This window comes from Bactrocera dorsalis, chromosome 4 (genome assembly GCF_023373825.1).
Source record: "Bactrocera dorsalis isolate Fly_Bdor chromosome 4, ASM2337382v1, whole genome shotgun sequence".
Classification (NCBI taxonomy): domain Eukaryota; kingdom Metazoa; phylum Arthropoda; class Insecta; order Diptera; family Tephritidae; genus Bactrocera; species Bactrocera dorsalis.
In genome coordinates this window covers 28,253,043-28,280,891 of record NC_064306.1, presented here as the reverse complement: position 1 = coordinate 28,280,891, position 27,849 = coordinate 28,253,043, and the positions used below count along the sequence as shown (strand labels likewise).

The 27,849-nt window shown below is 36.8% G+C and overlaps 2 protein-coding genes across 5 annotated transcripts in view; one reads left to right on the top strand and one right to left on the bottom strand.

The window, feature by feature from the left end:
* Window positions 1-27,849, top strand: part of LOC105225017 (E3 ubiquitin-protein ligase highwire) — a 161,568-nt gene that overhangs the window by 17,184 nt on the left and 116,535 nt on the right. The gene's annotated exons all lie outside the window — the stretch shown is intronic.
* On the bottom strand, window positions 3-27,464 carry LOC105224999 (uncharacterized). Of its 3 annotated transcripts, none has more exons than XM_049456574.1 (7): window positions 27,343-27,464; window positions 3,941-4,394; window positions 3,051-3,260; window positions 2,795-2,962; window positions 1,573-1,732; window positions 950-1,081; window positions 3-883 (listed from the first exon to the last, which is right to left on the bottom strand). In XM_049456574.1, the coding sequence occupies exons 2-7, from the start codon at window positions 4,316-4,318 to the stop codon at window positions 318-320; spliced, it is 1,614 nt and encodes a 537-aa protein (XP_049312531.1). In that variant the 5' UTR covers window positions 4,319-4,394; window positions 27,343-27,464; the 3' UTR covers window positions 3-317. The 3 variants fall into 3 exon arrangements, with proteins under 3 accessions (XP_049312531.1, XP_049312533.1, XP_049312532.1); XM_049456576.1 differs by having other exon boundaries at window positions 27,359-27,377; XM_049456575.1 differs by lacking the exon at window positions 27,343-27,464 and having other exon boundaries at window positions 3,941-4,536.

Genomic DNA, 27,849 nt, shown 5'->3' with positions numbered 1-27,849 from the left:
GATCTTATTTATTTAAATACTCATATTTATTCACATTATATATATATATATATACAATAACTTCAATAATTTACAGCTATAAAACTTAAACGTAAAATTTGGTAAAACAGCGTATTTGGATTTCTTATAATGCATAACAGCTTACACCCCCCGCTTTTACTCCCCCTATTCGTATACATATTTATATACTACTGTTCTCTATATTATATATTCTAAGCATATATATATTAGAATTTATTTGGCGTGGCAAAGAATTTGCATAGCTTCTCTCAATAACACCCCACTGCTTGGTCAGCCTCCACATTTGGCTAGCACGCTCACAGATCAGTCTTTAGGAGTCCCGCATTTTCGATCTGATAGACGATTTGCGTTTCCTTGTATGTGCGCGGTTCGGGCAATACAACGTCCAGTTTGCGCTTCTTTCGTCGCTTGGCCACTTGCAGCCACACAATGATGCCGATCAGTAGTAGTACGAGCACCAGCGCTAGCACGCCTAAAAGTATGTATATCAAATAGGAGCGTGGCTGACAATTTGTTTCGATGTATTTGTTCAACAAGACAAATTCGCTGTTGCTACGACTAGCCGCGATCATTTGGCCGTTCATCCCGTTCATGGGTGTTGCCACCGCTTTGGTCGGCTTTGCCAGCACATAGATGTTGTCCACATTATTGCGAAAGAATGTCTGCTTGGGTATCGGTGGTTTCTGTGCTGTGTCCAAGTCGCTGCAGCCATAGGTGTTCTCATAGCGTAGCTGTTTGATGTTGAGCGCAAAGCGTTCGTTAAATTCCAGCGGCCGCGTTTCCACAGGCAGTTGTAGTGTGTTGTTGTTGAATTGCAGTTCGAGCAGTTCGCTGTGCATGTAATCGCGGTGGATGTGTATGCCTATTAGGTGTGCAAAAGTGATTTCATTGTAATCTTATTTAAATCGGTGTATATAAACCTGCTTACCTTTAAAGGCTATCGGACTAGTGAGACCAAAATAATTATCGCGTATTACAACGCTCTCACGCACGTAGGCCTCAATCCACTCGGCATCGATGGCCGCGAAATAGTTCTCTGTGATGCTGAGTTTGTTGATAACTGCAAGTAAAGAGAATCAAATGATTTGCTTTTGAAGAAACTTTTGCATGGTGTGCGACTTGGCTAAAATATTGCAATGTTTGGTTTCAGAATGTGAGTGCTGTGCTGTGTTTATTTATTTACGTGACGAATCTCTCATAAAAAGAAATGAATTATTGGAAAAATAATAAAAATTTTACAAGCCAAAACAACTAAACATTTTATTATATTGTGTGAGGTTTGTGTCCTTGATAAAAGCTCACATATTTATTGTGTAAAATATAGTTTTTATAAAAAATTGCAATAGTTTTTAAATTACACTGAGCATTTTTTGAGTTAAACTATGTGCGTTTCAACGGAATTTGGTATTCATATTTTTATTCGAATTTTAATTAACCTTTTAATGAACCTAACCTAACTTATGCCACAATAACTGAGAATTATATGATTCATACATATTTATATGTACATATATGTATTTTATTTTATTTCTTTCAAAAATGTATACTCACTTTTAAACGAAAATGCATGTGAATGCACTTCTTGAAAATTGTTGTTGTGTATACGCAGTGAGTTGAGCACCTCAAGTTCATAAAATGCTTTCGATGGCACATTTGTGTTAAATACACAGTTACGAATTTCCAGTTGTTCAACGGCAAACTTCTTGAAGGCCTGTAATGAAAAGAAATTGCTTAATTGGTCCACATATTTCTAGAACAGAAGCTTATTTATAAAAAAAAAATAGGTATTGATGGAAAAGATGGAGTCCTGTTGAAAGAGAACGAAAATGGAACAAGCAAACCGAATTTAAAAGCCAATGAGGTTTATATGTCGAAAGTAAGAAAGAGTAACGGAACTATTTGTTGATCAGATAAACTTTCTACCCAAAAACTATTTACCAAATTGGTAAAATTAAATACAATTTTCTTTTGAGAGGTTGTAGAAAATATTCGTAAATTTCATAACCACTATCTCTTTGTCAACTCTAAATTCAGAATGTGCAGTGTCTTCCAGGCCGAGATTGCAGCCAGATTTACTGCTGCGGAGTGTAGCCTTTTTCAGAGAAGCCGCCATCCATTCAGATAGCAGAGCGGCGATACTAGCCTCGAACTCATTAACAGTGCGTTCAGAGCTAGTCAAAGAGTGCTTGAGTGTCTTTATAATAGGACTGGTATGGAGGCCAGGCCACAGCGAAATCGTAGGAAACTGTAAAGCTGGTGAACTAGCAAGGAAAGGCACCCTAGAACCGCTGCCGGTAGAATAGAAGCGGGTCGGTGTTCCCGTAGCCTCTTGTGTTCTACTATTAAATAACTGAGTTTCGCGTAAGCATAGCTAGCCTGCCACCATTGGTACATGGACTACGGCAAAAGCTTTTTGACCCAAGATCGATCGCAAGAGTTCTAGTGATCTCTTTACCCTCAGTAGGCTAGACTCTTCCTAGTTTTGGGGCTTTTAACGGACACATGAGTTCTTCTTTTCTATGGCCTCATAAAGGACTATACATAGTAGTTCACGTGCGATCTTTGATCAACCATCTAAACTAACCTAACCTATATTTCTCTTTATTTACATTATAGAAACACACTTAACTTCACCAATGTTCAATAAGTTCTAAGACTACACTACTTTTTGACAATTTCTTTTAATTCCAATCCCAGACGAGCCGTGTAACGGCCTAACAACCACCGAAGATTTGGGATGTTGTATTTATATTATGCTGGGTTGTCTTCTTACCTGTGGTTCTATTCGCTTAACGAGCACATTATCCATTTTCAATAAAATAGCACGATCCTTGAGCGTCGTAAAACCGAATGGATTTATCACATCGATGCGTCCACCGATAAATGAGATCTCTTCTATATTACCGTTGATCGCATGCGAGTCGATCAACTCGAAATTCACCTGAAAATACATATACATATTTAAATATATATATAAACATACCGTTATTTCTTTGTTTCCGCGAGATCGTTACCTCCCGTCAACTTACCCGATCGAATTCGATAATGAGCGGCGTATTGCTTGCGTAGCGCGGAAACGCCAATGCATACTTGTTCAATATCAAATTTTCCACATTCTTGAAATTTATTTTGCGCAAACCTTGCGTATCTTCGAGTGCATTGGCCTCGATGGTTAAGGATCTGCAATTACTTATTTCTACTTGGAACACGTAGCCGATCAGGTGAGGTAGTTGTAGGCGCTGAGTAGGAGAGAGATATACATAGAGAGTGTATTAGAGCAATGAATAATTAAAGGAAACTCAAAATCTAACGGCAAATATGAGTCATCACTGCATAAGCACTTGGTTACATGGTAAAGGGTGGTCCAAAAACGTTTTATTTTCATAAACGATTTTAGCTTATTAGGGGCTTATCTATGTTTAAGCTTTATTAAGTTTGCCACGCAGTTTGTAATTCCCAGAAGGAAAAGGCGGAGCTCGTTTATAGTAAAAATGTATGTACTTATAAATGTCCATCTGTCTGTATATACACTAATTAGCCTCCCAGTATTTGCGATACCGCTCCGATATTTTGTACACGCTCTTTTCTTCATAAAAAATAGCTCATTGGTCGGAACCAGCGATATCGGATCGCTATAAGTCGTAGTTGTCATACAAACTGACCGATGCAAATCAAGGTAAAGATCTTTTAATACCCTTTTCGGTGAAGTATACGATTTTTCTGGTTTTCTACATTATCAGCGTATTTGAATTATAAAGCTTTCAACCTCAAAATTTGTTTCAATATCAAATAAGAACTCAAAGCCATGAAAATCAACTTGCGGACCATCCTTTTCTAAGCAAAAAAAAAAATTGTACATTTCTGCGTTTGTGCGTAATGCCGTTAGATCTTACATATTCGTGTGCGTGTTTGCACTTACCTGATTCACAGACTGACAATCACAAGTGAATTTAGTGTCATGCGCTATACAAGTGACATTCTGTAAGCTGCCCAAAGGCGGTGGGATGGGTTGAAGCGGTGGTAGCATCGGCTGTGGTGGCTGCCAACCACCGCCATTACGGTAGTAATCAGCGCGACCGTAGGACGCAGACAATGTGAGCAATGTCGTCACCAAGAGCCAATATGTTGCTGTGCCGAAATATTGTTGATGACCACGACAGTTCCGCCACAGCCAATTGTTTTGTCTTTTATAATTTAATAATATTTGTCGGTTTCGATTTTTGTGATTTTTGCACTTTTCATATGCTTCTATTTGTGGCGGATTTGTATCCGCTGTAATCAGCGATGCGGCGGCCATTGTAACGTTTTGGGTGGCAGGCAATTTCTCATAGTTTTTTCATTTATCTCTTTTCAAACACTGCTTTAGCACTTTTCTAAATTAATTTATAAAAAAAATAAATTAAATTTTTTTTAACTATTCGTAATTGTATCACTGTTTCACTCGAGCTCTTCCCGACAACTGGCGAACTGATAAGATTGCTCGACTGGCTTACACTCAGTCACCTTATTGTTACTAAATACCTACAAGTAGAATTTTTTTGTTATTCGATATCATTTTGCACACACATGCGTACGCATATCTAAGGCATATGTATTGGTTTGAGACAGTTGAAACGCTCCAATACAGTTTAATGCCGTGAAAACGCAAGCTAAATATATATTCGTCGCTTAAAAGTTGTGTCATTATTTACCTACTAATACATTTACATCCACGTGTTCGTATATGCATACTAACGGTTAATGTCTTATCTTATCGCTTAACCGTTTTCGCTGATTTAGCGCTAACGAAATAGGGGGAACTATTTTTTGCCCTATTATTTTTATTTTTTTTTTATCGAAAACTTTATTAGCTCGTGTATTTTCTTTATGATTATTGACGGCAAATACTTATTGTCACCTAAAATGCAAAATAACGTAACACCACTTTTCATAAGTTTACGAGTGAAGGAAAAACAATGTAATAGAAACCACTCAAATTGAATCAAAATGTGTGTTTTGGTTATAAAATGGTTATATATTGGTTATATCTGACAGCGGAAGTGTTGTAGTGAACCATGAGTAATAGAAAACTCAATTTAAAATTTTTTGATGATACGTTGGTTTGCATTTGTATATATGTATATAGATCAAAAAAAGTTCTATTAGCTCTTGGTGGTATTAAATAACTTTCGATTCCTTTTGTTGCATCGAAATGCCCGTGATTCTAGTATGTTACAACAAATAGCGTTTAATTTTTTGGTCGCATACCAATCTTCCGAATATGAGACTTCGTCAGTTATTTCATACAAGTCCCTGCAATGTCCAACTAAAGCATTATGAATTTTTTCGACACTCGTAGCTTTGGTTGATGGTTATATGTCTAAAGTTTTCGCTAGTGGGATTCGACTGTGGGATTGAATATCATATTTTCTCCTTTGTTCCATATGACCAACATATTGGTTGTTTTAGAGATTGCTGATTGCCTTCAACTCCAACTATTTTCTTGTAACTTAGCGACATATTGCTTTCTGAATAAATAGCTCTTAACTATTGGTGGTTCTTTGGAGAGAAATATTGCAAATATTTCATTCAGGTATGCACCCTTAATAGTAACTAAAACGATAATGCCTGCCTTACAGTTCGAAAGTTTTTCCTCTAACTTAGAACTGGAGAGCTGTTCTTGTGTTAAACATTTTTCTGAATTACTAGCCTTGGACTCATTATGAGTGCTTTCAGGGCTGGTTAAAGAATGCTTAACCTCGCTGTCAATGGCATCGAGTGTCTTTATGATAAGACTGGTATGGGTGCCAGGCCACAGCGGAATCGAAGGAAACTGTAAATCTGATGAGCTAGCAAGAAAAGGCACCCTAGAACCGCTAGGTGCTCACGTATTCTCTTGTGTTCTATTACTAGATAGCTGGTCTTTTTCGCTGGGCCACCATCGAAACATTTGCTGTCACAAAAACCTTTGGCCCAAGATCGATCGCAAGAGGTCTAGTGATCTCATCGTTTCTAGTAAAGGTAGCCATTGCCCAATTGGCTTCCACGCATTTAGACTGGGAATTCTACCAGACGTCATCTACAGAAGATGAGGTCAAGACTTAAATACTTTGTAGCGCATACCTTCAGACAAAGAAAGGAAAGAAAATTAAACGGCTACAAAAATCATTGAATGTGTTTAAAAAGTATGTTCATGTTTTTGAGTGACACAAAGTATTCAGTGAAGGTCGTGAAGCCGTTGAAAACTTCCCACCTCTGCTAATGACGATAACATTGAAAAAGTTAAAGAAACCGTGTTTATAAATCGCTGTGTTGACATCAAGGAGATATCAGAAGATCTCTTATTTATGGATTCAACATATATTGAATAACGTTGTGGATATGAAGCGTGTCAATGATACAATCATAAGGCCTGCACCTTTTGCAAAAATGAAGTCCATTAGAGGTCGCAAAGAAAATATTTGAAACTGTCCAAAAATGTAGAGCTAAAAATAAGTTGAAAACGAACGAAAATACTTTAAAGTCGGTGAAAAATGCTGGTGTTGCTAATCGTTTTCTTTGACCACACCACACCACGGTTTAGCATGAATTCGTTTCACAGGATCAAACGATTCTATCTACTTGAAACATTTTATCGTAAACGATCAGATTTGTTTTCAGAAAATTCATGGATTTCTCACTATGATAATACGTGGTCACATTCTAGTATGATTGGGATTGGCCTTTTAGCTAAACACGAAACGAGAATCATCACTCAGTTATCGTATTCGCCATCTCTGTTTCTCTGTGATCATTTTTGGTTTTTAACACTGAAAAATCATCGCCATCTTGGTTTCCCTGTGACTATTTTCGGTTTTTATAATTGAAAAATCCGCTGTGGGTACCGCTTCATTACTCTCCTGAAAGCCATTAAAAGTGATCTCAGCCGAAGCTATAACAAGTGTATGACGAATTGGATTAATTGTTGGAATGTCGTGACTCAAAATAAACCTATTTTGAAGGTCAAATTGTTTTTGGCTTCCAAAACTTGAAATTTATAGTCTTCAAATGACATAAGTCAAGTATCCAGTCTGCAACTAAAAAACTGCATAAACCGTTACACTATTTCCATATCATTATATGTATACCTTTTTCTCGGAATCTATACGGAAATAATACGTCACATGCTTCTTCTCGTGCGTTTTAATTGCTTTGATTTATTTGATTTCTTTGAAAGTCATTTGTCACTTAGGCGTGCCGTGCCAGACACACTGAACTCAATTATTCTATTTAGATCATTCTTTTTTAAATAAGCATCCCGTTGAGTTACAGTTAAATATTTTGAGTATTAATTTTTTCTTAAGATTTTTATTTTAATATTTATCATAGTGATTTCACAGTAAGGTAGAAAATTTCGAAAATTTATCAATAGACGTATCCTGAGAGCTCCAGATTTATAGGTGATAAAATTCCATATTTACTGAAGACAATTTTCCCGTATTTGGTTTTCCATTTTAAGCCTTGCAGCTTGAACTTCCGAACTACATTTAATTGTGGTTTCAATTTCTTACGGGTTGTCTATAAATCTTTCTTAACTAAGTGCTCTTTCTTCATTTTTATTTTTGCTTCACCCTGACTTTGCATCGATATGGATACTATACTCGTATTTGTATGGAGTATGTAGAACTGTGCATAATTTACGAACGAATAAATAAACAACTTCATTGGCAGCGCAAAGAATGCAGCAAGCTCATGATCACTGCTCAAAATCGGTAGCGCAAACTCTTCCTCTAATAGGCTTAATTGAATTCGAGGTCTTGAGCGGAGCGCAAAAGCACTGCTTTGTAGCTGCCATTGACAATTAGTGGGTCTTTTATAACTATAACGATCTGTGATTTTTTCGCTTGTCTTGCTTTTATTTATTTATTCATTTATAGATTTGTTGTTGTATCGATTCATTTCATTAGTTACTTTGTATATACATATATGTGGCATGCCCTTTAGGAAAAATAATTGCATCCGAAGTAGTAAGAGTTTAGAAATAGTTATTTAAATTTGTTTAGAACTCTATCGAATTATACCGAAAGAATCTATTGGAAAGGTTGCTCGGAGTATCTAATTGTTGAGAAAAGTCGGAGCAGCATACAAATTTATATAAAAGGTTTGGTCGAAGTAGCACCATAGCCACCATTTATCTTCGTATACGAGTAATTATCTCCATTTATTTCCATATAAGAACAATCGCCATTGCGTAGAATGCGTACAATCCTATTAGAGGTTAGAGTACTATCAACAATTAATTATAATTAGACGAATTTTATACCGCCCATTTTTATTTGGTCCGAAATCATAACTATTGGAAATTTTCTTATAAACTCAAATTACAATGTTTAGAGTGGGGAGAGCAATCAATTTTGACTAAGTTCCCTGTATTAGACCAAACACTGAATGTTTTTATTACAAATAGTTATTTTTTGATCTTATTTTGACTTAATATTGAAAAATCATCCTTTCGATTGAAAACTCTCAAACTAATCAGCATGTCTATATCCGCTAAAAATAATATATCGCAGTTGAAAAAAGTTAGGTTAAGTTAATCGAAATAGATATATGTTTGTCAAAACAACAGATTGATAAATTTGTCAAATTATATATTTTGCTAGCTGAAAAATCAAAGTTCCGACTCCAGATTTCTTTTGTATTTTAGTCCTCGTTGGAATGAAGAAGATCATTTAACTCGCTTAAATTATAGCTTTTGGCATCTTCTTTATACGAATAAATTTAGCAAAATAAGCCTTTATGTCTAGAACTTCGTGTTGATAGATGAGGATTGCACCGGGACCTTAGAAATTTTCGGATTCTGAGGCTTGATCTTGTGAGTAGAAATCTTTAGAGCTGCTCATAATAGTCAATGTTGTTGTGAAGTTTTTCGATTAATGTCTGGAGATACTTTATTATGGTTTCGTAATTTAGAGAGGGCGCGTGTGTGTTGAATTCCATGTAGGTAGGAAAGTTTTTCGACTGTCATCTGTTTGTATGTTTGGGACATTACATAGGTCGTCTTTTATATTTCGGGATATGGAAACCCTAGTATAGGAATGTGGCAACTTACAGCTGAATCGTAAAGTTTGCTATTTTTGATGGCAACTTACTCAGAACATTTTGCGTACACGCGATATTTGTCTTTTTTACAGTAACCTATAATATGAACATTTTCGCGCGTTTCTTTTTTACAAGATTCATCAGCTACAGTGCGTCGATGAACCTAATTCAATGCTTGGCGATAAAGCTCACTCAAGAACCAGTGTTTATCGATGGTATGGTGTATTCAATCGAAGTCGTAGATCACTCCAAGACGGATTCGTGAAGACCGTTCAAAATCAGTTGAAACTACTGAAACTGCGCGCAAACTCACATTACAAGATTGTCATGTAATCTATCGTTCGATTGAGTTATTAGCGGGACCAGTACTCATTCATGAACATTTGACTATAAACAATTTTTTTCGCCTTGTTGATTGGTCAAGAGAAATGTTAAAATACGATAGCGGTTCTTCGAAAAACGTCTTTGATCGTGTGTGTATGAGACCGAAAGTAAACAGCAGTCGACTGTGTGAGTGTTCCAAGATGAGCCGCATCCAACAAAACAAAAACTATTCGTACACGAAGCACTTCCCAGTAAATGGTTGGCATTTCAAGAAATCAGAAAAATCAACCGGCGAAGAGAGATCACGACAATGCGAGCTCTCACACATCGATTGAAACAACTGCATTTTTTAAGCACTAAGAAAGGGATTTAGGTGTTTCGACAATTTGTTAAGTCTCAAGCTAAAGTGTATAGGTGCTAATGAAGAATATCTTGAAAATTAATAAAGCGATTTTTGATGATTATAATTTGTCTTTGCTCTCTAATCTGGAAATATAAAAGGTAACCCTTATATATTAAGCGTTCTCCAGGCTTAGTAATATATTTTCACCTAAGTGCCCTTTTAGGATTTTAAGTAAATACATTTAGTTTTTAACGTTTGTTATCAGGAGCTTGAAAGAAATCTCAACAAATATTTGACTTTCGACGAAGTGTTTGTTATTATCGAACAATTAATACATAAACCAATATACGTTTTTGTAGGTGTGAGAGACCCATAACGCACATACAAGGAATTTGGGTCAAAAAATGAAAGTGAAATATTTCTTAAGTCACCGCCCTTTAAAGGCATTTATGATTGCGTCAGACTTATGGGAACCCATGTACAGAGACACCTCCCAATACTTCTTTTGTGTCAATCTGCTTGCTTGAAGATTTGCTTAAGGTTTTTTTGAGATAAAATGGACCTTGTAAATATTTGTTCTGGAATTACTTTAACTCTTCGTTTTGTAAATATTTTTGTGTTGACTTGTCAATAAGCGCCAGAAAATATTTATCTGCTTTTAAAATTTACATAATATATGTATCTACAACAACCAAAGCTGTGATTAACACTGACATGGCACACACACACACACACACTTATATAGCCAGCGTTTTTTGTCAGTCACACACGTTTGTTTTGTTAAAAGCTAAGTTTAAGCATCTAAGTGATCATCAACACTGAGCGGCTAACGGAGCATGGATCAGTGACCGGCCGGTCGATCAAAAAAGTATGTAAATTCATGAAGAACTACGACATAACACCAGACTCCACTTTACACACACACACACAACCGCATTTTTGTACAAACACATTAACGATTTGAGGTTTAAGCTGAAGCTTCGGCAGGCGGTCGGAAAATGTGGTGGGCGGAAGGCGGTTAACATGCCTGCGGTTAACAAGCCACACAGACCCTATTTAAAGTGCATCGTTATTTTCACTTATTCTGATTACATTTATTGTTCAAGTGGCCTGACAGCCTGACTGAGTGGCGACGAACTGTCACAGCTGTGCGGTGCGGTGTGCGCTGACGCATTCGTCATCAGTGGCTTGCAGTGTTTGCTATGTGCCTCTTTAACAGTGTGCAATGATTTTATGATTGGAGGAAATTAAATTAACGCGAATTTGTTGTTTGTGTTGTTGCATTGCATTTCCTGTATGCCAGCCGCATTCGTAAGCTGTGCCATCCGCTAGAATTCTTCTGCAACATGAGCGCAAACACGTAGCTGATGTGATCTGCATAATCTCTAGCATTACACCAGTATGCTAAAGAGTAGAACTATACCTACGATTATTATCTAACACTAACTCCTGTCTCCGTTTCAATATGTAGAGATTCTTGTTTAATGTGTCATGTGTATTTTGATAAGCTGCTGCAATGGGGACTCCAATTTTCTGTTAGATCCAGATGACTTATGGAATGGCTGATTAAAATCCAATTCAATGTCTAATTCGAGACTTCACCTCGTCTTGCAGCTGGCAACTTCTTTCTTTTTACTGATTAATGAGGGTCATCTTTCAAAGTTGATACCTTTCATTTCTTATTCACATGTACTACTATTACCAAAAAATAGTAAAACTTTATTCATAATTTTCAAATTCTTAATTTAGTCTTCAAAATTTACGTCGTCCCCCTCAAATTAGCCCTCAAACTAGTCCCCGTTGATCCCAATATTTTCCAATCCTCGAAACAGTTTTTAAATCAATTTCCGGAATCGACTTCAACGCGCGTAGCAATTCACGTTTAATGCCTTTAATCGACTCAAAACGGTTTCTCCGGAGCTCGTTTAAGTTGGCTGAATAGGCAGAAGTCATACGGAGCTAAATCAGGCGAATACGGTGATTGCGGCACGAAATTCGGTGAAACTTTGGCAACAAACTCACGAAGAATTAATGCAGTATACGACGGTGCATTATAGGGGTGCAAAACCAAGAGTTGTTGGCCCATAATTAAAGGCCGACGAATTTGCTTCTCGCAAATTACGCATAAGACTCAAATAGTATTCTCTGATGACAGTTTGGCCTAGATCCAAGACTCATCGCCAGTAATAATATGTTTCATGACATCTTAGTAGTCGAAAAGCATTGTTTCCAGACGTTAATGAGACGATCTTTTCGAAAAAATGGAGTGATTTTGCAACCAAACATGCTTTTACTTTTCTTAGGCCCAATTGATCTTTCAAAATCCTTCTCTGATAATTTTTTAATTTCTGGTTCAAGAAAACTCACCAAATCATTCATCGTTTTTTCAGTTCTCCACTGCTATTAGTGGGTTCTGCATTGAAAACCATCGAGCAACTACTTCTTTTAATTTTGTTTCTATCCAATAGATCGCAAAACTAAATTTAACTTATGAAAAAATTTCCGTTCCGCTGAAGTTTTAACTTCCCGATCGTCGGACCCGGTTGTAACGGCAAAATATTAAGTATTTTCCAAAACTGCTAGAGCAAGAGTTTAGGTCTAGGACATGTATCGATAACATTTAGAATTATGACTCGTTATTTCTTGACCTCAAAAATACCTGCTAGGGTTTCTACTACTACTATACTACTTAATTAGGTCTTCATTTTAAATATTCTTAAAAAGATGGTGCGTGTGCCATATAAATTCAACTATGCCGTAATCCTGTTCCAAATGCATCATTGAATTGAGAACTTCAGTTTTTCATAGTTCTTAGTTATTTCTTCTTCCACTCCAACCCTTGAAAGTAAGGAAGTGAACTGTTGTTTTATAATTATTTCTTGAATTTTAAAAGGTCCGGTGCCGCATTAAATATAACAGGTCAATTGAAAGTCCCCGACCTAACATATAAACTAGATTCTAAAATAAAATTAATACGATTTTTAGTTAGCCCTAACCTTCAGAAGGTGAGTGTATAAATTTGACACACCAGTCAGCGTGTTGATAAATTATCGCTTTTTGAAGGGGAAAAATACTGTTGAAGCCATAGTTTCGTTTGATCAACATTTTTTGAACTCTGCATCAGAGAAATCAACCATTGAAAACTTTTCTATCTTTGCTAAGCTTGAACGAGGCAAAATGAACACCGAGGACGATGAAGGCAGTGGACGCCTTAAACAGGCGGTTATCGACGAAAACATCAGAAAAGTGCTCAAAATAATTTCGGATGCCCGTAAAGTGATGCTAGAGAGAGCTGAGATTTCAAAGATATAAACTGAACCTGAACATCATATCATTTACGAATATTTGGGTATGAGAAAGCTCTGTGCAAAGTGGGTGCCGCGCGAGCTCACATTTCACCAAAAATAACGACGAGTTGATGATTCGGAGCAGTGTTTGGGGATGTTCAAGCATAATAAGCCCGAGTATTTCCGTCGATGGACAGTCCTTCAAGTGAACTGCGCCCTTTTCAAAGCGTGGAAAACACAGTCGGCTGGGCAGGTTATGGCGTCTATACTTTGGGATGCGAAATAGTTTTTACTGACTACCTTGAAAAAGGAAGAACCATCATTGATTCATAGCGTTATTGGAACGTTTGAAGAACGAAGTCGATGAAAAATGGCCGCATTTAAAGAAAAAGATAGTGCTGGTAATGCGCCGTGCCACAAGTCAGTGAAAACGTTGGCAAAAATCCATGAATCGGACTTCAAATTGTTTCCGCATCCCCTGTATTTTGCAGATCTGGCCACCAGTGTTCGCGGGGAAGAAATTCTCGTCGAATGAAGAGGTGATCGCTGAATCTAAGGCCTATTTTGAAGCAAAGTACAAATCGTACTATAAAAATAGTTAGTATCGAAAAATTCAAGGGTAATCAGTGTATCACCCTTGATCGAAACTATGTTGAAAAAAAAAACGAATTTTGTCAAGAAATGGTAATTTACTATGGTAGGCCTGGGACTTTTCATTTCACCTGTTATAATTAGCCTATCCAAACTAATCCCAGATTTACCGTTGAATATATTATGACCAGAGTTAACTCACTTAGTTTAAAGTTATAAAAATAATGAGCTTTCAACTGCCGTTCCCACTTGCGAGCAGCACTAAGCATTCGAGTGCGTCCGAGTCGTTATTTAATAAATTAATTAAATTTAGTTGCACTAACTAACGCACAAGCGATTAATTACAATGCAATTTTCTCTATTTATGTGTGTGTCTGTATGTGTCATATATGATCGGCTTAATTAAGTTGTTTAAGTTTTTGCTTGCTTGCGCTAACCCGCCGTAACAACTTTGACAAACACAGCTTAATCAATTGTTGCGAATTTAAACTAATTATATTTTAATTGTAACGGGTGATTTTTTTGAGGTTAGGATTTTCATGCATTAGTATTTGACAGATCACGTGGGATTTCAGACATGGTGTCAAAGAGAAAGATGCTCAGTATGCTTTGACATTTCATCATGAATAGACTTACTAACGAGCAACGCTTGCAAATCATTGAATTTTATTACCAAAATCAGTGTTCGGTTCGAAATGAGAAAATCCGCTTTTTTATCGACAAATTTTGTTCAGCGATGAGGCTCATTTCTGGTTGAATGGCTACGTAAATAAGCAAAATTGCCGCATTTGGGGTGAAGAGCAACCAGAAGCCGTTCAAGAACTGCCCATGCATCCCGAAAAATGCACTGTTTGGTGTGGTTTGTACGCTGGTGGAATCATTGGACCGTATTTTTTCAAAGATGCTGTTGGACGCAACGTTACGGTGAATGGCGATCGCTATCGTTCGATGCTAACAAACTTTTTGTTGCCAAAAATGGAAGAACTGAACTTGGTTGACATGTGGTTTCAACAAGATGGCGCTACATGCCACACAGCTCGCGATTCTATGGCCATTTTGAGGGAAAACTTCGGACAACAATTCATCTCAAGAAATGGACCCGTAAGTTGGCCACCAAGATCATGCGATTTAACGCCTTTAGACTATTTTTTGTGGGGCTACGTCAAGTCTAAAGTCTACAGAAATAAGCCAGCAACTATTCCAGCTTTGGAAGACAACATTTCCGAAGAAATTCGGGCTATTCCGGCCGAAATGCTCGAAAAAGTTGCCCAAAATTGGACTTTCCGAATGGACCATCTAAGACGCAGCCGCGGTCAACATTTAAATGAAATTATCTTCAAAAAGTAAATGTCATGAACCAATCTAACGTTTCAAATAAAGAACCGATGAGATTTTGCAAATTTTATGCGTTTTTTTTTTAAAAAAAGTTATCAAGCTCTTAAAAAATCACCCTTTAGAAAAGCGAAATAAATACAGAAATAAAAAAAATAATTCGAAATGCGAAAATTGTCATTTGTCAGGCATGCTTTGAATTAAATTATGGCATACTTTGCGGTTGCAATAAAAATGCAAATAAACATTTGCATAACAACAATTTCTAATTGAAGCGTAGTTTCACTCAGTTGCCGTTAGTTCAGACATATTCCATGAATGTGCACCGTAAAAAATCTAATTTGCAAATACTTTTGCAATGTGATGGCACTTTGATTTTGCAAAATTCAGAAGGAAAGTGCAAACATAAAATTAGACTTATTGTACTTGTTATTTTATGAGTTCAATTATAGTATTGTTGCAAAATTGTTACTTTCCTCTATCGAAAATTTTATGTTCTAAAATTATGATCTTGAACAGAAAACAACTATACCGGTTTAGACACCGCTTACGCAGTTATAACCGAGTCGTTTCTCCTTTTCCCTATTTGGCGACAATTCGAGATATCAAGTGCAGCCAAGTCGTTCTCCACCTGATCTTTCCAACGGAGTGGAGGTCTTGCTCTTCCTCTACTTCCACTTTCTTTTCGTCGATTAACTCGTTTAAGAGGTGGTGTGTGCCGATCTTCCTTTCACGGATCTTTTTCTAAATTTAGCGCATGGTGAAATTCTGATCTATTGTAGATTTTCCAGATCTAAAGCCACATTGATAAAGTCCAATCAGTTTGTTGATGGTGAGCTTTAGTCTTTCACACACTACGCTCGATAAAACAATAAATGCGATATTAAGGAATCTTATTACATGGTAATTGTCATAAATTGTGGGGTCCCCTTTTTGTCAATTGATTCATGCACCTTGTCAGCGCATCGCCGCCATATTTGAATAGCTCGGCCAGTAACCCATCTGCCCCTTCCACTTTGTTGTTCTTCAGGCGGGTAATTGCTATGCGAACCTCATCATGGTCGGGCAATGGAACATCTTTTTCCTCGATTGGGTAATCGGGTTCGCCATCTATAGATATTACACCTGCATTGCCGTCATGAATTTGTTCTCTTTTGGAAGGTCACAGTCTTTCATGGAGAATGACGGATCGTAACCTATTATTTTTTATAAGATGGATCTATATATTAGTTTTCGGGATATGTTTGCCGGACAGTTATTGTCATACATCTAGTCTGTCTAGTAAAAACAAATCTATTATTTTTGCAATAAATTCATTTAGCACAGATAAATTGATTCGTCTTAGGTGAAATATGCACCGTTTTTTCGATAACTTTTTGCCTTTTAGAAGGTAATTTCATGATGCCATTCCCATAGAAACTCTCATCTCTATGGGCTAAAAACTGGGAATTTTATTTTCAAAAACTTTTTTTGAGAAGCATTTGCTAACAGCCAAATCATTCGCCGTAGACAGAAACAGGTAGTAATCATTTGATGCTAGATCCGGTCTTTAAGGTGGATGCGTAAGATCCTCCTAACCAAGCTTTCAGGCGTGTCGCTAGCGCTGTGTGTGGTCTGGCGTTATGCTGGTGAAACACAATCCTTCTTTTATTGGCCGAAGCTGGTCACTTTTAGGCTATGCTTCTTTCAGAGCGACCAATTGTTGACAGTTTGAGTCCCAATTAAGAGTTTGGCCTCGAAGAAGCTGCTCATAGTGGTTGATTCCCAGCGATTTTGTTCGAATTTCTTCGAAGATTCGGTTTTTTTGGTTTCAGCGGAGTCGTTGTGACGCAAGAATATTGACACTAAAATTTAAGTTAAAACCTCAAATAAAGCTCTAATGAAAATGAAATTAAATTAAAAATTTAATACTTTCAAGAGGTCTCCAAGGTTCTTAACATAGATTAGGACAATAGATACCTGCTACATTCAACTACATAGTCGACTCTCTTATTACTAATTAGGTAATTTATTCTTATGGAGTTGTAAATTTTTTCTTATTTAAATTGAAGGTTTTGCTTCTGAAGCTGAATCTAACTATTGTGTATATCCCACTCTCTTGGAGAGAAAATACTAATTAATCGGGTAAAATTTTATGAATTATGATATATTGTAAGATATTGGGTTGTCATAAAAGTCTTGCGGTATTTTCGCTAGTTGGCGCTGAAGGCGCGTAGTTCTAGTTTTGTTCGTCGTATCGGGTCATGCTATACCTTTTTGGAAAGCTCATTTCACGCGCTAACACGTGTTTGATTGATTGTCGTTTCTTTTAAGTCATTCGTGAGTTATAACGTCGCAAACATGGAGCAAAATAAAGAGAAAATACGGCATATTTTACAGTACTACTACGATAAAGGCAAAAATGCATCTCAAGCCGCCAATAAAATTTGTGCAGTTTATGGACCCGATACAGTTTCCATTTCCACCGCACAACGATGGTTTCAACGTTTTCGTTCTGGTGTAGAGGTGGTCGAAGATGCGCCACGCTCCGGAAGGCCTGTCGTCGAAAATTGCGATAAAACCGCTAAATTGGTCGAAAGAGACCGGCATAGTAGCAGCCGTAGTCATCAAAAATTCATTTCAATTTTAATAAAAAAAAATTCAATAAAAATACCGCAAGGCTTTTTTGACAACCCAATATATGGAATTAGGTTTAAATCTTGGATTAGGGGGACAAAACACGACTGTTTGGAGGAATTGTCTGCAAATAATACTATACAGTAAAGCGGATCGATTTACAGGGAGCATAAAAAAGTAAAAATGGAGGAAAGTTCTTTGCGAGAAATGTTCTATGAATCATTCTGAACAACTTTACTCAAGTGACTATGAGACCAGATAAGAGACTAAAACCAGTTTAAAGCCAGCGATTTTTAAATCGAAGATTTTTTAACGATTTTTAAAAATGTTTTCGTCAGTTTTTGAGATTCCGAATGAAACTTAGTTTGTAAGTGCATTTGGATATTCTATTCATTTTTCGGAATCTGCCCATTCGGACAACTTAGTCATGTGTCTCCCATATATCCGATTATACAGATTTTTTAGATTTCGCCATTTAGACTTCGTTGGACCAAAACCGGTCTTAACCCCTAGTCACTTATATAGAAAAAAATCGATCTAGACACATATATTTGAATTTGTAAAATACATTCTAAAGATAAGCCAATAAAAGTTTCTAAGAGATAAACTGACAAATAGCTTAATTGCATTTGGAATATCTTAAAGAATACTGTAGATTTTTTTACGAAAATTTCGAATTGTTCTCTCCTAAAAAAAATTACTTATTGTGAGCGTGTGCTGCTATAATTGCTTGAAATATCTGTCTGACATCAAAATTTAAAAAAAAATACATATTAAGTAAGACATATTTTATTGATGCCTTCGAAATATTTGCAAATAGAGAAAATGTATTGTGAATTGCTAACGGCATTTGTTAAGTACTTTCTTGCCTTATAGGTCTGGCAACACATTTCACATTTTTTCAGCGAAATTTCGCGCACTGTATTCTCTTCACCCTCGACCCCGCACACCTTTGGCACACGCACAACGCTTTGACCACACTTTTTAGCCGCCTTGTTGCTATTCTACCACTTGTTGTTGATATTTATTAATAAGAAAAAAATTTAGCGCAAATATAACAACAAATAACTGAATGAAAACCAGCTTTTCAATAATTACTAAACGAAGTCAACAAATATTTTCGTTTGTGAAACAATTAATATTTATTTTTAAGAAGCTCAGCACTTCCAAATTCACTGCCACTGTTTGCCGCGCGTTAACAATTTGCCGCCGACAACCCGGCCACCGCCCTCGCCACCCGCTGTCAACTGGTTTATATTTTTTGCCACAATTCGTTGTGTTTTTCTCCGTTTTGCGACGCTTTTAACCTTCAATTCCTAAGTTTGTTTTGTTTTCATTTCAAATTTAGCATGTCTATTTTGCATGTGTGACATATATACTTATGTACATACTCGTATATGCTTTATATATTTACGTCTGCTATATTTAAATATGATCGCTTACACGGCCCATGTCGTTAGAGCGCGAACATACATACCTCTGTGTAATAATCATGAATCAATAGTGTCATTTTTAATGTTCGAATTAGTGTTATTGCGGTCTGTATTTGGTTCACATGTATTTATATATGTACTCTTTTATATTTGTACATACATATATATACATATAGTATTATATTTTCTTTGGAATTTTTTATAGTACGTAGACTGTTTGAAAGAGTTAAATAAATTCTTATACCTATACCGATTTTCGCTGTTATGAATATCTGGAACTAATAGTATTAAAAAGTAAGGATTCACTGGATAATTTAAAAAATTGTAAGTAAGCAGATTTTGTCCAATATTTTTTACCCGATTATTAGAACTACCCAAGCTACTACTAGTTTACTCAGCATTTCATTCATTATTCAATAATTTCGGTTTAATAGTTTTTTCCTTGTATTCCCTTGATCTACAGGAGGACCTCCGTTAATAGGTGTCTGATAATGAGGAAGATTTTTCTGCTTAAAACTTTATCAAATCCAAAAACCATAAAGACTACTACGGTAGGCAAAAAATAAGACTTTTTCATTTAAATTTCGTGTGAAATTCTATTCGTCGAAATATTTTTTTGCTAGGTTAGTTTGACTGTCACTGAAATCTGTGCTAAATGTTACATCAAAATCATTATTGGTGTTTAGTATACGCTTGTCTTTCTAAACTACATAAAGGGCATTCGGCGATTTTTACCAAGATTGAAATCTTTCAACAAAAAAGTTCCATTAAATTTTATGTGCGGAATAAAATTTCTGGTGCAGAAACGTTCAAAATGTTGGAACTGCCCTTCCGTGATAATTGTTTTTCGTCAGCAAGTGTTTAAGATAGGTAAAATTAATCAAAAAGGGTCGAGAAGGCGTTGATGACGAACCGCGTTCAGGACGCTCATCAACATAAACTGATGACCAACACGTCAATAAAATAAAAGAATTGGTGTTTGAGAATCGACGATTAACAGTCAGAGATCTTATAGGCATCGTTGGAATATCGGAAAGATCAGTGAAGACCATTTTGAAAGATCTTTTGGGCCTAAGAAAAATGAAAGGACGATTGCTTCCAAAATAACTCTTTTATTCGAAAACAACGTCACATTAACGTTTGTAAAACAATGCTTTCCGATAGCCAGGCAGTCATGAAACGTATTATTACTGGCTACGAGTCCTATGCTTACGACCCAGAAACATATGATCAGACGGCCAAATATTGTGGCAAAAATGCTCCGAAGCCGAAAGAACACGTGAAAACAGGTCAAATATCAAAGTTATGTTGGCAGTTTTCTTCGATTATTGATGTGTGGTGCACTCCGAATTCCTTCCGACTGTCAACCTTCCAAACTGTCAACCGGGAATACTATTTACGTGGTATGCATCGTTTGGGCAAAGCTATTCGTAAAAAAAGGCCGGAACTATTGGCCGACAACTGTTGGTTTTTGCACCACTTTAATGCACCGTCACATACTGCTTTGATTGTTCGTGAGGGCCCGCTTCGAGGAAACCGTTTTGAGTCAGTTGAAGACATTAAACGATAGGATTGGAAAAAAAAAACGTTGGCACAAGTGTTTTGGGGTCAAGAGGGATTACTTTGAGGGGGACGACATAGATTTTGAATAATGAATTAAGAATTTAAAATTATGAACAAAGTCTTACTATTTTTTTGCTATAGATGAACACAGGTACGGATTGAATGACTAGTCAAACTTTTAGTTTTTGACAAAATTCTAAAGTAATTTACACTTCTAAGTGGTTTAAATTATTCTTAGAAATCTTATACCTTTAATCATATCCTGACAAATACTTATATCAATAAAGGTCATTCGAAAATTTCAAGACGACCGATCCAGAAAATTCAGAGAATTTCGAAAGAACACGTTTAAAGATTACAAACGATTCCTATAAATGCCTTCCTATCTTCGAGACTGCTGGTCCGGTAACTTAAAATTTTCGAAGAATTATCTCAAATAACGGGTGATTTTTTTGAGGTTAGGATTTTCATGCATTAGTATTTGACAGATCACGTGGGATTTCAGACATGGTGTCAAAGAGAAAGATGCTCAGTATGCTTTGACATTTCATCATGAATAGACTTACTAACGAGCAACGCTTGCAAATCATTGAATTTTATTACCAAAATCAGTGTTCGGTTCGAAATGTATTTATCGACAAATTTTGTTCAGCGATGAGGCTCATTTCTGGTTGAATGGCTACGTAAATAAGCAAAATTGCCGCATTTGGGGTGAAGAGCAACCAGAAGCCGTTCAAGAACTGCCCATGCATCCCGAAAAATGCACTGTTTGGTGTGGTTTGTACGCTGGTGGAATCATTGGACCGTATTTTTTCAAAGATGCTGTTGGACGCAACGTTACGGTGAATGGCGATCGCTATCGTTCGATGCTAACAAACTTTTTGTTGCCAAAAATGGAAGAACTGAACTTGGTTGACATGTGGTTTCAACAAGATGGCGCTACATGCCACACAGCTCGCGATTCTATGGCCATTTTGAGGGAAAACTTCGGACAACAATTCATCTCAAGAAATGGACCCGTAAGTTGGCCACCAAGATCATGCGATTTAACGCCTTTAGACTATTTTTTGTGGGGCTACGTCAAGTCTAAAGTCTACAGAAATAAGCCAGCAACTATTCCAGCTTTGGAAGACAACATTTCCGAAGAAATTCGGGCTATTCCGGCCGAAATGCTCGAAAAAGTTGCCCAAAATTGGACTTTCCGAATGGACCACCTAAGACGCAGCCGCGGTCAACATTTAAATGAAATTATCTTCAAAAAGTAAATGTCATGAACCAATCTAACGTTTCAAATAAAGAACCGATGAGATTTTGCAAATTTTATGCGTTTTTTTTTTTTTTTAAAAGTTATCAAGCTCTTAAAAAATCACCCTTTATAATTGAATTCAAAATACAATATGTACATACATACATATATACATAAAAGTACATACATATAGGCAAAAAAAATAAAATTTCGAAATTCACTGGTGGATATAATCCCTTTAGTCAGAAGGAACTAAGCGGAAGCCGTTAGACAAAGATGGATTCATATATTTTTGGTTTGGATTCCTTTACATTTTTGTTTAAAGTTCTAGTAAAATAGGCACCCAATTATTCTACTTCTAGTCATATATGTATATTCATAATTGTATATCTAGAATACCTAAAATGGTGCTGGTCTAAGCTATAAGCACTTACTTTATATTCGTAAGGTTGTGATAAATACATATATACATATGTATGTACATACTTTGAAGTATTTCAAGTATAATTATCATATGCTACAAATGCGTGGGTGTGACACCTAGCAAAGTTGATTTACATTATTTTAGGTTTTTTGTTTGTAAAATTTTTAGTGTTATTTTTTTGCCAATAGCAAAATTCTGTTACTTTGTATTGAATCACCTTTTCGTCTAGTTCTATAGTATAAGCTTGCCAATATACACAACTACATGTGAATATAAGTGGACGTGTGTACATATGTATAAAAGCATATGTCAGTTAGCAAGCTCTGAATTTTTAAAGCGATTTCAGCTTTTTATGATATGATATAGGGTGTACTCGCTATATTCCACGTTACCAGCATCACTTCGTGCGCTCATCGGCATGCAAATAAATTTTTTTCAATAGGATAGGTTGACAGACACGTCTAAATATATGTACATGTAGGTATATAAATATGTATGTACTGATCGACTTGTTAAAGTGTCATAAAATTGCAATTTGTTTCTATAAATGAAAGTGACACCTTAGTTGGCCGCTCCCACAGCCCACCGCAATACCTCCTGTGGCACTACCCTCCCATCTCGCTCTACCCTCGTCACCACTTTCTCCCCTACATTCAGACTTCGCTAATTTCATTCTGCAATTGCATAAATAGCAAACACATGCTTAGTCAGTTCGTCAAACAGTCTATCAGTCACCCAATGGTGTGCGTGTGTATGTATGGCTATAAAAACATCTTGTTCGCCATATTTTACGCTCGCTTTGTTTACGTAATGAGCCAACGAGCGTTGTGCATTTCATCAATCGGTGTTTTAGTGGCCCGGCGAGGTGAATGGTGGGCACTGATTGCAATCGTAATCGCATTTTCGCTGCATTGGCTGTTTTCTTTGTTTTTGCGCATTTAATTGCGAATATTTTTCGTTTTTCGTTTTTCATTTCATTTGGTGTCCGCATTATTGAAAGTCACACATTTTGGGGGCGTGTGGTTTACGTAAACAATGAAATGAGTGCAAATAGCTTATAAAGGCGGAAAAGAATCGTGGGGTATTTTAGATGTGCCAGAGAGCACGTTTCGGCTGAAAAAGATACCCATACACATGTGTATGTTGTTGTAGTGCTCAAACACTTAAGCTGGACCAACACTTGATTTTCTTTTGTTTTTATTTTGCCATAAATTTTAATATTCACTCACTATTTATTTTCATAAATGCAAAAAATGCGGAAAGCATAAATATGCAGCCTGCTTGTCTGTCCTGCTCCGCGCATCTCTCGCGCTTCTTTGCCTCCCTCAGCATCGGTGAGTTGCTCGTCCTCTGCGCTTGTCGGCGCCTCAAATGCGAAAATAATGAAATCAAGCGCGAAAGTGTATAGCAGTTGCGACAACAAAAACAAAGGCAAAGGCTAAATATGCAAAAATTCTGAGATTTGCCTTATACGTGACTTCTAAGCGCTTTCGCATGAATACCACATGGCCGGGTGAAGCTGCAAGCTGCAGCCAACTGTTCGCGATCACGAGTGTGTGTGTGTGTGCGGTTTTTGTTGATGGAACGCATTCCAGCAATATGTAACCCTGTAGGAAGCCGAAGAGGAATTACTTGTAAAATAAGTGGAGAAATTAAGTTAAATGGTAAATCTGAACATTTTGTCTAGGAGAAAATCCTTCGGCCGTGCTCTAAAAAATAACGCTGATCGAGCCAATATCCAGGGTGTCTCAAGTACTTTCGAGTGGTACTCTTTCCTGCGTTGGCGGTTTTCGGCCAAATTTACCCAACTCAAATATTATAAGAACTCCTGCCGACAACGTGAAAATTGATGAAATCGGGTTGTACCCCGCTCACAATTATATATAACGCTAAGCTTAAAAAGTGATAAAAGCGCGAAAAATGAATTACTGCGCCAGATACGTTAAAATTAACCTCCGATATAGTATGAGAAGGCTTTATGGGAGCCAGGGTAAAAATTGGACGATGGGGGGGCATTGCCCACTTTTTGTTGAAATCACATATCATGGAGCCCGACTGACTGATGTCGACTAAATTCAGTACGTGACATTATTATCATATTCCTATATCAAAGTGCGAAAATGGGCGAAATCGCATCACAACCAAGCGTACTTCCCATATAACAATTTTAAAGTCCATCTGATTCTTTCCTTTCGGGTGTATAAATCAAGAAGCAATTAATATATCAGGGTAAAACTTTGCATCAATAGTGCCTTTGAGGTATGCCACCTTATAACTAAAAATTTCCCAAATCGAACCAAAACCGTTCAAGTCCCTAGGTTATAATTGACTTTTTATCGAAAATATCGGTCAATGTGTGAGATATACAACTGTATATCTATGTACATATATTGTCGATTTTTGCTTTGTTTAGAATCAGCTTTCTTTGCTTAAATAAGTCATCATTTGTTGTTGATCCTATACATAGTAAGAATCGAAGAATTCACTTTTAGAAGCTTGCAAAGCGACGCGTATCTCAAATGCTAATAAATATCTTGACGTGAAATTTACCATAAATGTCCCCAACACTATTACCAACTTACAGAAAAAAATATAACGATTCGAAAACACGCGAAGTATAAATCAAAACATTTACCTAGTAGTAGTATGTTGTTGCCGAAACAGTTCGGTCTACGAAACTGATCTAACATGGATACATAGTATATACAGTGTAATGTTTTCGGGAACAAATTGTCAGCATACGATTCTATAAGAAACCTACAATATTAGGTTGAGATCTTCAGTAAGGAAGAAGTCAGAAAACTATTCGTTTATATGTATTTTTTCACTTCAGATGCTCATTCATAAAGTCTATAAGAGTTTGTTACAGGAAGTATCCACGATACTTAATCTCTAATCGACGAAAGTCAGATCCACATAAGCAAAAGTGATCCGTATTTATATCCGATCTAGAACTGTCCCTATTCTCCATTCGTTGAGAAATGTTTTTGGCGCTATAACAACACAAAGTAGCTCAGGTAAGAAAGATCGGGACCCTATAAAGTACTTATATATATATTTATGAATGATCAGCATAACGAGTAAATTTAGTTACGTCATCTCTCTGGTTCAGATTTGACTTCTATGGCATATAGCTCACATTCATACTGACCGATCAAAATGAAGATTAATATATTTTTTTTTTATATACGCGAACTAGTCCCTCAGTTTTTGATATATTGATTTGATATTTTGGACACGTCTTTTTATCTGATATCTGATACCTCTATAGCGTATAGTTGCCACACAAACTGATCGATTCAAGGCCAGTCCATGTATGAAAGACTTTTGTATTTGATTAAATATCTTTACGAAATTTGGCATCGATTATTGTTTACGACAGTGCAACAATCTCCTATCTTATTGTTCAGATCGAGCTATAGCATATAGTTGCCACTCAAACTTCCCTTCTTCTCTATTGGCGTAGATACCGCTACGCGGTTATAGCCGAGGAGCCGAGGCATTCAAACATTCCGATAAAAAATATATTTTTTATACCATTTATGCTATAAGAAATGCATACGTGAAGGGTATTATAGCTATGGTGCAGCCGCAGTTAACATTTTATGTTGTCTTTGGAATTATTTAATATTTTTATTTCGTATTTTGACGTTCCTATATCCACTTGCTGGAGCCAGACACACCATACATATGTACGCAAATATACGCAAATATGTTTGGCACTCAATGGAATACCAGCGGCGCATGCGGATGCTGTGACCCATCGCGCCCGTCGTGGAGAACTTTGCGGGAGCAAACGCAGACGCAGCCGTCGACAACGAACCTTATGAACTTTTCTTCCGCTTTTCGCTTTGTGGCTGCTGCTCTTCTAGTTGCTTTTCTAATTTGTTTAACCTGCTGTGTGTTTGCGCTTTGCTGAATGCGAAACGAAATCTGTGCTTGTGGCAAACTTGGCTAGACAGTGGTGGCTTGAACTGTGTGGCGACCGCCAGCCACAGCCGCACTTGCCTGTGCGCGCTTCAACAATACACCACCAAACAACAATAACCACAGTGGCTTGGAGCATGCGTTGCTGGCTGTGCGCAACGAATTTGCATCCCAACTTGGGCTTCGGCTACGGGCAACCGTGCCTGGTTATGAGTATAAGTATGGTTGGATATGTGTGTGGCTGTGTGTGAGCGTGCGCAAGTAGCGACAGCTTGTTGATTTGCTTAATATACGCCTATTTGCCTTTTGTTCTTCTATTTTTCTAACGCTGTCTCATTAACGGTTCGCCTTATTAACTTATTTCTTCTTCTTATTTGGCCCTATTGCCTGCCTCTGGCTTTGTTGCTATTCCTTTAGAAAAGCATATTATTAAGTATTAAATTATTTTTGCATTCAATTTAAATGTTTTATTTTTTTTTGTTGTTTTTGCCTCGTTTTGTTTACTTGTGGCCTTCTCTCGGTAATTAAATATAGAAATTTACGCTCATAACATTGACCGTTTCACCGTTGGCTGTTTGCTAATGTCTGTACGTAAGTAAATATGATTGATTGTTTTTTCACAAGCGTCTATATAATTGTACTGCTAGAAGTCTGTCCGTTTATGAGTATTTTTTGTTTTCTGTTCTGTTTAGTTGCCACTTGACTCGTGCTTTATGCGTTTTAGAAATTTTAATGGATTTTTTGCACATATCGGAGTACATTTGTTAATGTGTATGTGCATATATTTATTTTTGTTGCTTCCAGCTGGCCATTTTTATGACTTCCTTGAAGTTTTTTCACTTGGCCTATTTTTTTGAAATGTTTTTATTACTAAATCTTTCATTTTGCACATGATGGTGATTTATATAATACCATTTCATCCCAAACTTATAATTTTTGTAACTTTTTATAACTACTACTTTCAATTTGCACACGAGTGTGATTTATATTCATCGAAAAATTTATAATTTTTCTTTGAAAGGCATACCTTTTATTTATTTATTATCATTAATTATTATAATTTTTTTTTTGGTTATTTTCTAAAATTTAGTTTTTCTAACATCACACTAGTTTTTGGAAAAAAAATTCTGACACGCGCACAAATCTTCCACACTTGTATAGCTATGCACACTCACAAAACTTGTCATGTACCCGCTCACGAATCCGCTTGATCTACCGGTCGCAACGTCAGTTTCCATACTGATCGCATACCAGAGCTAGCGAGCGAGCCGAGTGAGCTGCAGCACACACTCATACGGACTTATGTGCCCACCCGAGTAGTATTTGGCGCGCTTCAAAGCTTCCATAGCTAGCCTAACAGCACCGTGTTGGAGCCGCTGCGGCCCTGCCCTTGCGCCCACAACCAACCTCTGCCTCACTCCACGTTAATAAAATCGTGTGTTAAACGACTCTGCCGACTTAGCGCGTCGCTCGGCGTTGTGTCGAAGCCAGTCCCTGCTGCTCTGTCGCTCTCTGAAATCAATGTACACTTCTTTCGTTTGTTTATTTATCGCACGCTGCATTTTGTGCTTGCATTTATTGATTTTGTTTACATTTAGCGCATGTTTTGTGCGCTCTCAAGTCGCTTGCCACCCATTTTCACTGCTCTTCTCCCATTCTTAAACTCACAACTAAAGTTTAAA